The following is a 12,639-nucleotide window of genomic DNA, read 5'->3' on the forward strand; positions in this document are numbered from 1 at the left end:
GAAAACCAGCGACGGAAGAGCAGCAGCTGGAGGAAGATGGTTTCTCCCGGCCAGTGCTCCCAAGCAGAGGCTTCTGAGCAGCTGTCCGCTAAAACAGCTCCAACACATACCAGGCCCACCACGTGAGAGGCCTGATCACCTCAGCTTCACTGCCATCTTCACCTCTTGCACCGCCCCTGCGTTGATCTCCCTGGGCATGGAAATCTAGGCCAGCTCACTGCAAAAGGAGCGACACCCAGCAGAGAAGAGACGAAGGCTTGTCATTGGTGACCAGGCTACAGAGAGCCCAGGCAGCAGAAATTTTAAATGCTTATCCTGCATCATGAACCGAGAATGCCTTAACTTAAGATTATAGAACTTCTACTATTTACAGTAACGGGGAGGCCTCAGCGCCTGACTTTACCTTCATACAAGTGTATGTGTGTTACCCCCATTGACCAGGCTTAAAGGGACACTGGCAGACAAAATCAAGTTGCTTCCACGATTATCCCATGAGTTCTGCTTGTTCAATATACCCTTTACATGGTTAGACACAAGGATTGGCACACTCAAGAAGATACTTGGATCTTGATTGTTGGATGCCTGCAATACTCTGTTATATATGATGCCACTAAATCGATGCTAGTCAAATCCCAGTGGGCTTCCGGGTGGCTCAGTGTAAAGAATCTGCCTGCGTGGACGGGAGACCCGGGCTTGATCCATGGGTTGGGAAGAGCCCCTGGAGTAAGAGCCCACTTTACTCCTGCCTGAGAGTTATAAGGGCTGAGGAGCCTGGCGGGCTGCGGTCCATGGGTTCCCAAAGTATTGGACATGACTGAAATGAATGGGCGCTCATGCAAAATCCTAACCCTGACTGTGTGCAGAAGCAGATCTGTCCTGGGTCACTTCAGATACCTCTGCAAGATGAGGGCTAAAGACTGGGACAAGTGATTTGTCGGAAGGAAGAGGTCTCAGGCACAAGCTGAATCCAACTGAAGGCGTGGAAGGGACAAGCCCTGTTGTGGCAGGTCCTGTGGTCTGTCCATTCACCAGTTTAGGGGCTTCTTCACAGCCCCAGGGGCTGGGTTTGAGGTTGGAGTTTCTAAGCTGTTTTCCTCCGCGCCTGACAATCTAGCAGAGGAGACTTGACAGCAATGGCATCTCCAGTTGGCTCTGGAGATAATATGAGCTAAGGAAAGTCAGAGTAAGTCTCTTGGAGGTTCAAGTGAGGGTTAACCATGGAATCTGGCTTTGAACAATGATTGGGTGAGCATTTGCTAGACTAAGAACCATTTAACCTAACAGATCATGAGAAGCCAGGGAGGTGATCTCACTGGTGATTCTTGTATTGGTTAAGCCTCACATCATCTGGAAACTTCAAACCCACAGTGATTCTACCTCTGGCAGAAATGAAAATCTCAATAGCAGAGTCCCTCAACCTGCCCAAGCTCCCACATGATTCTGCTACTGTTAAGTTTTGGCATTTGGGAACCGCCGGAAGGGCTCAGGAAAAAGATCTGACTTGGGTTTGTGAAGGTCTGGTTGGCTACTTTGTAACAGTGAATGGTTTTACCATGAAATCAGTATCTACAGAAAGCTCACCAACAAATACAACCAACACCTCTTGTTAAAATGAATTAATTTTTATTGATATTTTATAAAGCTTAATACTTTGCTAAAAGAAAAAACGAACAAATTATATAGATAATATAGCCATTGGAAGAAAGAGCAGAGCTACGTGATACAAAAGAAAGCAGTAAGCAGCAATAAAATACCTACACAAAACTAGCAGTGCAATAAGACAAAGCGGAAAGCAGCTTTACACTGGGAGAAAACGTTCTTTAAATACAGAAATAGCACCTTACAAAAAGGAATCGAGAAATGTAAACTTGGTAGGTAGATTCAAGTATAAAAGTTACACCCCCAACTCTTGTACCAGAATGGAAGGGTTTCACAAACCCTGGACAGTGCAGGACACACACACACACCTCCCTCAGTGCTGACTCAGAGCTGCATTCCCTTAGCAGGGTCACGGACAATCTTTTTTTTTTTTCTTTTACGAAATTATACAATGATAGACTCAAGATTGACACCAAGGCTTCTTCCCCACCCCTAACATCCACATCTAGCTCAGCTGTTCCACTACCGTCAGCTGCTCTCTAACAAACAGATTCATATTCCGAGAGAAATGACCACTGCATTATCATTTCTACACACCATGGAGCCACGTGAAGAAGTGGGTACTGAATGCAAAAGGAACCTGCTCTTGGTTTTTCTATTGCTAAGTATGGTCACAGAATCATAATCTCACTTATGGGTTTGTCTGTTAATGCTCCTCAAGAACCGTAAATCTTCTGAGGTTTATATGGTCACACCATGAACAGAATTAAAAAAGGATTGAGAAGTTAAAGTGGCAGGCATCCAAGAACAGTGAGGGGAAAATCAGTCTGTATTTTCATCTAAATGTAGCCCTCTGAAGTGAAAATATTCTGTGGATGGTCTGAAGCATGATATATTTAAAATGTATGTATCTTGTATGGATTTATATGCCGTGTGTTTTACAATCTACTTGAAAAAAGGATATTTTTGTTTCGATAGGAAATCCATCCTATTACTTCAGGGTAATCATTACCATACAATTAGACTAGCAGAAGATGAGGACTGGACTTTTTATCTGTTTAACTCTAGAGAAGACTATGAAAAGGGGGGAAAAAACCATCTTGTAAACTTTAAAAGTTTAGTGTTGATAAAAATTTTATATAATAGCAAATTTATTTAATCTGGCTACCTACCTCAAGTTTTCAACAATCTCGTGGGGGTGATAAGGCTAATACCATCCTGTAGTTAATATAAAGCTACTTTATCAGACTCCCAGAGTCTCTTAAATTAATATTTTTATTCTTTCATATAACATTTTGGGTCCAAAAATAAAAATAAAACCCTACACCAAGACTCCAAATTTTAAAAGTTTAAAGAAGGAGAAAGGAATGAAGGAAGGAAGGAAGGAAAGGAGGGGAAAATGAAGGGGGAGAGGGAGGGAGGGTTGTGGGGGGAGGAGGAAACCATCTGTTCTGAAGAGACCATGAGGTAAGAATCAACACATCTAGGCATGCAAAGATCTAGTTCTGCCACTTAATGAAATCCTCAAGGAACACAGTTTGACAAAGGGATACTGATACGTCTCTAGAATTGCATTTATGCTAGAACAATGATCCCCTGCACTCTCTGTTCTCATTTTGCAGAACTTCTATGAAAAAAATCACTGTGGTTTGAATACTTTCGGATTCTAAACATAATGTGTCTGTTTTCCCTCTTACTCTTCCCAACATGAAGAAAAAAAGTAAAAAAAAAAAAGAAATGCATCACCTATTGTCCTATATCAATCTTTACATTGTCATTCTTCAGAATTCTACTAAAACATCCCAGCTAGGTCTCAATTCTCTGTAGAATTCCTTTCTACCATCCTGATTTATTCAATAAAAAAGCAATTGCTAGAAGACGTCCCATACCTGATACTCTACAGTTAACATTTAAATAAAAAACCACAAGGGCATGTAGTGAAGGAAACTGAACATGGTAGGTTTTTTCCTTTTTTTTTTTTTTTAAGCAAATGATCAGTAAAACCTCACTGTTCACACAGTTATTGAGCAGCAGCTATCTGGCTGCTAGAGTTCATCTTAATGCTCACGCCCAGGTTGGGTTAGCACAGTTCATTATAGCAAGGTGTACCATTCACAGTTATTTTGGTCTTGACATTCCGTCATGTATATATATTTATCCACATTATTACTAGGTTGTAAAGTAAGTGCAGGGCAAATTATAGGAAAAAAGTACAAACATTCAAGTCGTCATACCCTGAAAAATATGTGTTTTGCTGTCGTTGTAAACTTTTTTGCACTAAATCCCACTTCACGAACAAAATAAATAATACCATAGGATTCACAACTGAAGCTGGCTTCCTGATGAAGCCAAAGGAAGCAGTAGCTTTTTTAAACTGCAGAAAGGAAGTTTCTCTCACCACAGATCTACTCGGGGTGAGCGGTAATACACGTCAAGAACATTCACCCCAGTTAAGTGCTAGACGCGCCCCTCCCCTTTAGAAAAACCACAAGGTTCCAGGAGGCTATTCAGATTTCCTTCCAGCAATAAGATGATTCCTGAATGAAAATGACAGAAGTCAGCTGATGCTTCCACTGTGACACCACGTACAGAGTCGGACACTAACTGGTATGAAATGCACAATTAGGAACAATTACTTGCAGGAATATAGATGCTTCATGAAGATGGATAGTTAACATTAGAACCAGGGGATGCAGGAGAGAGGAAGGATGCATGCTGGTTTCGGTTCAGCATTAGGACATGACCTGTGACCAAGGGAAATTCAGGCGCCTGGATCCTCACCTCTGCTGGGCAAAGCATCAGGTTAGTCTGCACCCCCGCTGGGGATTTCCAGTCTCCTCTGTGCCGAGCTGGAGCTTCGTGACTGATTCCTTTCTTTTCCCCTGAGGACAGGGTCCCCGAGGCTGCCAGGCGTCTTGAAAAACGTCTCTTGGTGTGTGCACCGGATGCTCTTGGGGGTCACTGGAACTGGAGACTGAAACAGGAGAGAAAAGTACATAAAAACAGAAGTGACCTCACATCGCCTCAAGTCTCTGAACTGGAAGCCCCCTCCTGACCTGTGTGGCTGTGATCCCCATGCAGGCGCTCCATCCTCTTTGCTTTTCTGCCACATTCATCCAATGTGTCTCCTTCACAACACTCATCACAACCGGAAATTAGCTGACTTATTTTCTGTGCAGAAAGGTGGCCTAGTGAAGCGGTCACAAGCGGCTGGAGCCAGGGTCTGGGCTCTGCCATAACTAGCTGTGTGACCTTGGGCAAGTTACTTAACCGATCCGTCCCTCAGTTTCCTCATCCGAAGATGGGGATGACCAAAGTACTGAATTAACAGGACTGTGAGACTTAAATGAGAGAATATTTTTAAAGCGCTTTAGATCATTCCTGGTGAGTAGTACGTGTATGTGTCTTTGCTCTTTTTGTTTACTTGCTAATGTTTATCTTCTCATGTTAAACATTTACCCCTTTAACATGCCCTAAAAGGGCAGGAAACATTATCCTGTTTACCAGTATCTTTACTGCCTAGGTCAGTGCCTAACACATAACCAATCATCAAAAATACGCATATGGTATGTTACAATCCCCTTGTTTAAAAACATGTTGACTTCAACGTCTAGCAAACTTTTGAGATTCGGATTACTTGTCTAAAAATAGTTGTGGCCATAGCATAACCCTTTCTCTGGGAAAGAAAGTAATTATTCTGAACAATGCCTAATGCATAACAGGAGTTCAACGAATGCTTACTGACTGAACTACAGATGGAACTGGGGGAAGTGAATAAAGTACTGATTAATTTACACTGGTTATAGACATTTACACATGTACATCTGTGTATATTTTGTGAGTATGTGTGTATACACACACACACACACATCATGGAAACAATGGGTATGTATTAATATATCCATTGCCTCCTAAACAATGCATTTTAAGAAATGATAGATGCTAAAATTCATGGGGTCGCAAAGAGTCGGACACGACTGAGCGACTGAACTGAACTGAACAACCTTTGAGCTAGTATTAAGACTTTCATTTCCCTTGACTATTTCTATAGCTGCACAACTAAAATTCAGGATGGTCTCCTTTATTGATCTAATGAAATGAGAGCTTGGAGAAATCACCTGGATAGTCAGCATGCATCCAAAATCCCCCTGAACGATGAAGTCCCTTCTGATTCTAAGAAACAGATTGACACCTAAAACTATTTTTGCCTTCAAAGCACAGGATCTCCCCCTTCAGTCTCAATACTTAATGAAATGAGCAGATGCCTCTGGGTCTACAGCGGACGCTAGCTAGAATCTGGTGTTGGATCCCCGTCTGAAAGTTGTTTGACTAAAGTCTGACTGTGCGTGTGCTAAGTGGCTTCAGGCGTGTCTGACTCTTTGCGACCACATGAACTGTATGTAGCCTGGCAGGCTCCTCTCTCCACGGAATCTCCCAGGCAAGCGTACTGGAGAAGGTTGGCACTTTTCCTCCAGGGGATCGTCCCCACTCAGGGACTGAACCTGCACTGGCAGGTGGGCTCTTAACCACTGGTGCCACCTGGAAGCCTGATGCAATGCAGGTGAATCCCATCACGGCGTGCTGCGCCGCCCTGTGCCAGGCTAACATGGACCCTCAGGACTCACCTGTCGTGATTTTACCGCGGGGGCTGGGTGACCTCCATAAGCGGGGGATCCAGGCTGCACGCTGCCATGTGACCTTGACATCACTGGACTCAGGTGAAGTGAGCATGGACCCTGAAGCTGAGGGTCTGTGGAGGGGAGTGTGGACGACTTTGGGTTGACCAGGGCGGCAGGGCCGATGAGAAGATGAGCTGTTGATCCGAGGCCAGGCAAGCCAAAATTCACAGGTCCCGCGTTAGGGAGAGGGCTGGGAGCAGAGGACCCCGGCCCGGGCACCGTGGGAGAGCAGAGAACAGGAATGGCACCCAGTGTTGGCGACGGCACGACCACACACGGAACGCTGAGCGGGGGCAGCGGGCCCACGGGCAGGCCCACAGCATGGGGGCTCTGACTGCCAGACAAGAGCACGTTGAAACCATTTAATCCTGCAACGGAAGCAGAACAGGTGGAAGTCAGTGCAAAGTGAAGATGCCATCCAAGCGCCCACGTTCAGGGCCTTTTAAAATGGGAGCCCACAGTAAACTATCCACCTCCAGACCAGGCCACCCCTCCATGCTCTTCCAGCACCCCCTCACTTCCTTGCAGCAATGGCCACCTCCCCATGTCCACCTTTACTTGTGTGAATATTTGGGGGATGCTCACATCTCCCAACAGAGTTTATTAACATGGGTTCCACGGAACCCAAACTGAGGAGAAAAGTGAACCTGGATGGGAAAAATAGTATCTTTCTTTTGATCAACTTCTAACTGAAATTTATATTTCCCTCAGTTAAGATCACAGGCAACAAATCACAACCGAATGAACAGTACCTTGACACTGTCACTAGTAAAAAGCACGGGTGTATTCATATAATCTTACTTTGATGGAAGATTTCTTGAGTCTAAAGCTCCCCACAAGTTATGAGAGGCTTGGCAGATCTTCTTATCACTATAATTTAAAATAATTCCCCTAGTTGGATTTCAATGCAATTTGCCTCCTTTGTAATCCTATGTTTTTAATTTTCTGCATTTGTAAACACCCTAAGGAGGAGTCCACAGGCTTCATCATAGCGTCCAAGGACCCATGGCCCAGAAAAAGCTATTGATCCCTTTGCTGGACTGACATTTTCATTCTGAAGAACCTGGGTCTGTTTTTTGTTTATTAAGGTATCAGTAACACTATCATGCTTAGGTGAAGCTCTCACAAAATATTGGCTAAAGGAATAAAGAATGTGTTCTAGATAAATGAATAGTAACAGATACCCACCTAACCTGTGACAGGAACAAGAAACTGAGGAAAATAACTGTAAGTCTCTTTGTATCAAGAGCAGCTTCATGTACACAGTGCATATTTTAAAAAATTAGGTAACATATTTCAGCTTTATTTCAAAAGAGGGCATTTACTGAATCTTCTAAGTGTCAGGCACTATTATTCTAAGTGCTCCAGATGTATTAGCTTATTAAATTTAATCTTGTTTTCATAGCACCCCCAAGAAGCAGGTGCTTTTATTATTGCTATTTTACCAATTCAGGAGGGCTAGATACTTAATTTCACGCAGATCAGAAGAGGTTTTAATGTCCAGCCCCCTCACTCCAGTCCCGGCACTCAACCACAAGGACATGTCAGCACTTTGGGATATTTAAGTGGTCGGCGTGTGAGCTGCACATGGTGGCCAAGAGGTTCATATTGTGAAACTGAACCGATGCCAGACTCAGCTGAATTATAAAAACAGAAATGCCATTTGAATATTTGTGCTTTTTTTTTTTTTAACCAAGGAAAGTTGAATGCATTAAAAATAAATTACCTGCCCTAATGACTTTCTTGTCATCTGTGAGGTTAGTGAAAGTGAAAGCAGGCTCCATCTTCATTTCATTGATGGAGAAAGCCAGGGGCTGGAGTGAAATGACTCAAGAGACAGCCCCTCAAGACATCAGTCACATGATGTAAAGAGAAATGCAAACATGCAATGTATAATCTGACTACCCCAGAGGACTCGAAGACGTGACACCTCTTACCTGCTGGTGACTGCACATAAAGATACTGCAGCAGAGAGGGCTCTTTGGTGCTCTCATTTTCCTTTGAAGGCTTTTCTATCTCTGTATTTCTAGAAGGATTTTCCCACTCAGAAGTGACGAAGCCGTTTGTGGTAGCCTTTCCCAAAACTGCTTTTGCAGCAGAAAGTTGTCTGTTCATGAGAGTGTCTTCATGGGGTGCAGAGGTCTTGGGAGAGGCGATGTCTGTGGAATCTGAAGGTTTCTAAGCAAAACCCAACCAGAAACAGAAAAGCAAATCAAATTCCCAGCAGTGAACTATCGTAACAGTTTTCTCCAAATAGCTAACCCATAAAATGAAAAGGTCAGGCACCACTGTGCGCCATCCTCATTTGTGTATGCCTGTCATTTCTGATGTGTTTAGAGCAATGGTCTGAAGATCAAGGACATGCCAGGGGCTTCTGTAGGCTTAAGGTTCCTTAAGCACAGAAATGATGGCGATTTCAATAATGGTTATGTAAGCATGGTGTTTAGAAGGTGAAATAAATGACTGAGTTGGAATACACAAAGGATGTTGATGGCTGCAGGCTTTTAGGGGCTGGATAAGAATTGCAGGGCTGACCCAAAGCCATCCTGTTTATCTGAGACACACATATATAGACACACCAGTCAGTCTTTTCCTGCTGTTCTATAGCCACAGGCTATATACAAAACTAGAAAAATCCATTTTGGCAAGAGGAATGCATAGAGGAGGAAGGGTCTTAATTAAGGGACTGATGTCCATGAAGTGTGCTTCGCTGACCCTCTACGAATGGCTGTGATGACAGTGCTTCTGCTTTCTGGGAGTTTTACTGGTCATATCGCATTGACCTCCAAAGGCTACTAAGCAGGGGATGCAGACAGCTTAGAGTTTTGTTCTTTTATTCTAGAAAAATGGGCTCCCTGAGCAGTGACATGAGCACTGACACAGACGCAGAGCCAGCGGCACCAAATTCCTGACCTGGACCTCAGGGGCACCCTGGAGCAGATGGTTGTTTCATTGACGTGTTAAAAAAAATAAGGCAAAACAGTCTGGGAAAGGATATACAAACATGTTAACAATGAATGGCTCTCTCTTTTTTTTTTTCTTTTTACTTTTTAGCATTTTATGCCAAGTGTGATTTTTCTAAAAATTACTTTTATTACAGGACTACTTTATGGCCAGGGCTTCCCTGATAGCTCAGTTGGTAAAGAATCCACCTGCAATGCAGGAGACCCTGGTTCGATTTCTGGGTTGGGAAGATCCACTGGAGAAAGGATAGGCTACCCACTCCGGTATTCTTGGATTTCCCTTGTGGCTCAGTTCGTAAAGAATCCATCTGCAATGTGGGAGACTATTTTTGGGGCTCCAAAATCACTGCAGGTGGTGACTGCAGCCGTGAAATTAAAAGATGCTTGCTTTTTGGATGAAAAGCTGTGACTAACCTAGATAGCATAATAAAAAGCAGAGACATTCCTTTGCTGACAAAGGTCCATCTAGTCCAGGCTGTGGTTTATCCAGTAGTCATGTATGGATGTGAGAGTTGTACTATAAAGAAAGCTGAGTGCTGAAGAATTGATGCTTTTGAACTGTGGTGTTGGAGAAGACTCTTGAGAGTCCCTTGGACTGCAAGGGGATCCAACCAGTCCATCCTGAAGGAGATCAGTCCTGGGCGTTCATTGGAAGGACTGATGTTGAAGCTGAAAGTCCAATACTTTGGCCACCTCATGTGAAGAGCTGACTCACTGGAAAAGACTCTGATGCTGGGAAAGATTGTGGGCAGGAGGAGAAGGGGATGACAGAGGATGAGATGGTTGGATGGCATCACCAACTCCATGGACTTGAGTTTGAGCAAGCTTCCGGAGTTGGTGATGGACAGGGAAGCCTGGGGTGCTGCAGTTCATGGGGTCACAAAGAGTCAGACATGACCGAGCAACTGAACTAAACTGAACTTTATGGCCAGGTTACTTGGAAGAAGCAGTCCTGGCCTTAAGCATAAAAATGATACAGGCACCACCTCCTGTTCCAGACTCAGGAGCCTGTGACTACCTGCGCGTCCCAGTGAGGAAGACGCCGGGTTGAGGCGCCGTCCGTCGGCACAGCCGCCGAGCGCTCACCTTGGGCATCACAAGGGCGAGGGGGCCGGCCCCGTGGTCCCTGTTCTGTCTCTTGGTGGCGGGCGCCTCGTCCTCCTGCGGGGGCTTCCTGTCCCTGCTCAGGCGCTTCTGACCCGAGGCCACGGGGGGCTGCTCTGCCGCCGCGCCCTCGGAGCCGCCGCCGCCCGCGGAGCCCGCGCCCGGCCCCGGCGGCCCCTCCTGCAGGCCCCCGCACAGCATGATCAGCGGAGCGGGAGGCACGTAGAGCAGGGGCCCGGCGGCCGCCACCAGCGGCTCCCCGTCCCGCGCCGCGGCGGCCAGGGAGACGCCGCCTCCGCCGCTCAGACCGGTCTGGGCCGACAAGGCCTTCGACTCTGTCTGGGCCGCAGGGAGGACTTGGCAGGACAAGGGGCTCACACAGTATTCCGAGTCAACACACAGGCTGGGGAGAGGAGCCGCGGGGTCCAGGCTGCTCGGCGGAGGCATCGCGCGCTGGCTGGCGAAAGCTTCCGCCCTGTAAGGAAGCGAACAGAGCGGGGCCATGCGGTTACCACAGTCTACCGACCTCAGCTCGCTTTCCTAAAGAGAGACGAACCAAAGCAGGACTGAGGCAACACTGCTCTCTCCTGCTACTTAAAAAAAGCTTTTTAAAATTAATTTGTCTGCATTGGATCTTAGTTGCAGGCTCTCCAGGCTGTGGTTTGCAGGTTTAGTTGCTCCCCGGCATGTAAGATCTCAGTGGGATCTTAGTTCCCCGACGAGGGATTGAACCCTCGTCCTCTGCAATGCAAGGCACACTCTCAACCACTAGACCACCAGGGAAACCCCCCACTCCTGCTATTAAAGTGGGCTCCCTGAGATCATGAGCCAACCCCTGAAGCAGACGACCACATATTATTAACCTGGATGGATGCTTTGCAACAAGATAGGGGCTCTCAGTTTGGGGCTCTCAGAGGCTCCTCTCCGCCTCTGCCACAGCCAGTAGTCATCACAGATGCTATAATGACCAGCGGGGTATGGTTACATCATTCTTTAACACGAGCGACTCTCAGCCCACTCCCCCACTAGAGGAGGAACACTGAAGCCCAGAGGCTCATCTAACTACGGAAGGTCACCCAGTGGGGCTGCACACGGAATCCCTGAGAGATGTCCGGCAGATAACAGGCCAGATGCGATTTTAAGGGCACCCCTTGTTTTTCTCACGTTCACTGTGAGATGAATGAAGTAAGCAGTGAGCGAGGAAGTAAATGTATTTACAGAATTATTCTCTGTTGTTCTCCTCCAATTCCGCTCTATATTACTAGAATTTTCAAGCAGCACACATTCAAACTGGGCTTCCTGGGTAGCTCAGCTGCTAAACAATCTGCCTGCAATGCAGGAGACCCGATTCCTGGGTCGGGAAGCTCCCCTGCAGAAGCGATAGCCTATCCACTCAAGTATTCTTGGGCTTCCCTGGTGGCTCAGATGGTAAAGAATCTGCAATTCAGGAGACATGGGTTCGATTCCTGGGTCGGGAAGATCCCCTGGAGGAGGGCATGGCAACCCACTCCAGTATCATTGCCTGGAGAATCCCCATGGACAGGCGAGCCTGGCAGGCTGCAGTCCACGGGGTCACACAGAGTCAGACATGACTGACTACGCACAGCACAGCACACGTTCAAATTAACTCTTGCTGACTCACTGTCTTATGCTGGTTTCCATTTCTTCCCATCGCCAGCTGATGGTGTGGACCCGCACCACAGCAGAGCAGAAAGAAGGGAATGCACTATTCTGTGATCCCCTAACATGCAGTCCTTCTCTAATTCCAACCCTACCTGCTCAAAGCAGCCTGAATGGTCTCCAGTGAAGCTACAATAACCCTTTAGTGTCCATCTGCTAAGTCTAAACTCTACGACTTGGCTTTCAAAGCATTCTGCCAACTTGACCTACCCACCTCCAATACCCCAAGCTCTTCCTCTGTCTTATTTGGACAAATCACTACGGCTTACTTCCCATTCACTCCCTGACTGGCTCAACAGTCTTTTTCTTCCCTTGTCTGTCATTATAAACCTCTTCTGTTCTCTTTTCAGCATTTCCTCTGTTTCCTCTGCTAATATGTGATTTCCTTCAAAATCAAACCTCAAATCTGATTCAGATAGTGTAAGTTTAAATCTCAGTTCTTTCACTTAATAACTTTGTGACTTTGGGCGAGTTACTTAACCTCTCAGGATTTCAACTGCCTCCCTGTAAAATTAGGATAATAGCACCAACCTCAAAAGGTTGTATAATTGGATGAGATAATACACACAAACCTTTTAAGAATAGTACCCGGTAGTTCATAAATGACGTTAGTT

At 45.8% G+C, this 12,639-nt stretch overlaps 1 protein-coding gene across 1 annotated transcript in view; it reads right to left on the reverse strand.

Moving 5' to 3' along the window:
• Positions 1 to 1,603: 1,603 nt before the first annotated feature.
• The window catches only part of E2F7 (E2F transcription factor 7), a 37,465-nt gene continuing 26,429 nt past the window's right edge, over positions 1,604 to 12,639 (reverse strand). Inside the window, exons 10-13 of the mRNA XM_065934128.1 lie at positions 10,328 to 10,820; positions 8,216 to 8,456; positions 6,225 to 6,646; positions 1,604 to 4,573 (exon numbers count right to left, since the gene is read on the reverse strand). Coding sequence (XP_065790200.1) covers positions 4,403 to 4,573; positions 6,225 to 6,646; positions 8,216 to 8,456; positions 10,328 to 10,820 — 1,327 coding nt within the window. The 3' untranslated portion in view covers positions 1,604 to 4,402. The remainder of the gene's footprint in view (positions 4,574 to 6,224; positions 6,647 to 8,215; positions 8,457 to 10,327; positions 10,821 to 12,639) is intronic.

This window comes from Muntiacus reevesi, chromosome 4 (assembly GCF_963930625.1).
Source record: "Muntiacus reevesi chromosome 4, mMunRee1.1, whole genome shotgun sequence".
Classification (NCBI taxonomy): domain Eukaryota; kingdom Metazoa; phylum Chordata; class Mammalia; order Artiodactyla; family Cervidae; genus Muntiacus; species Muntiacus reevesi.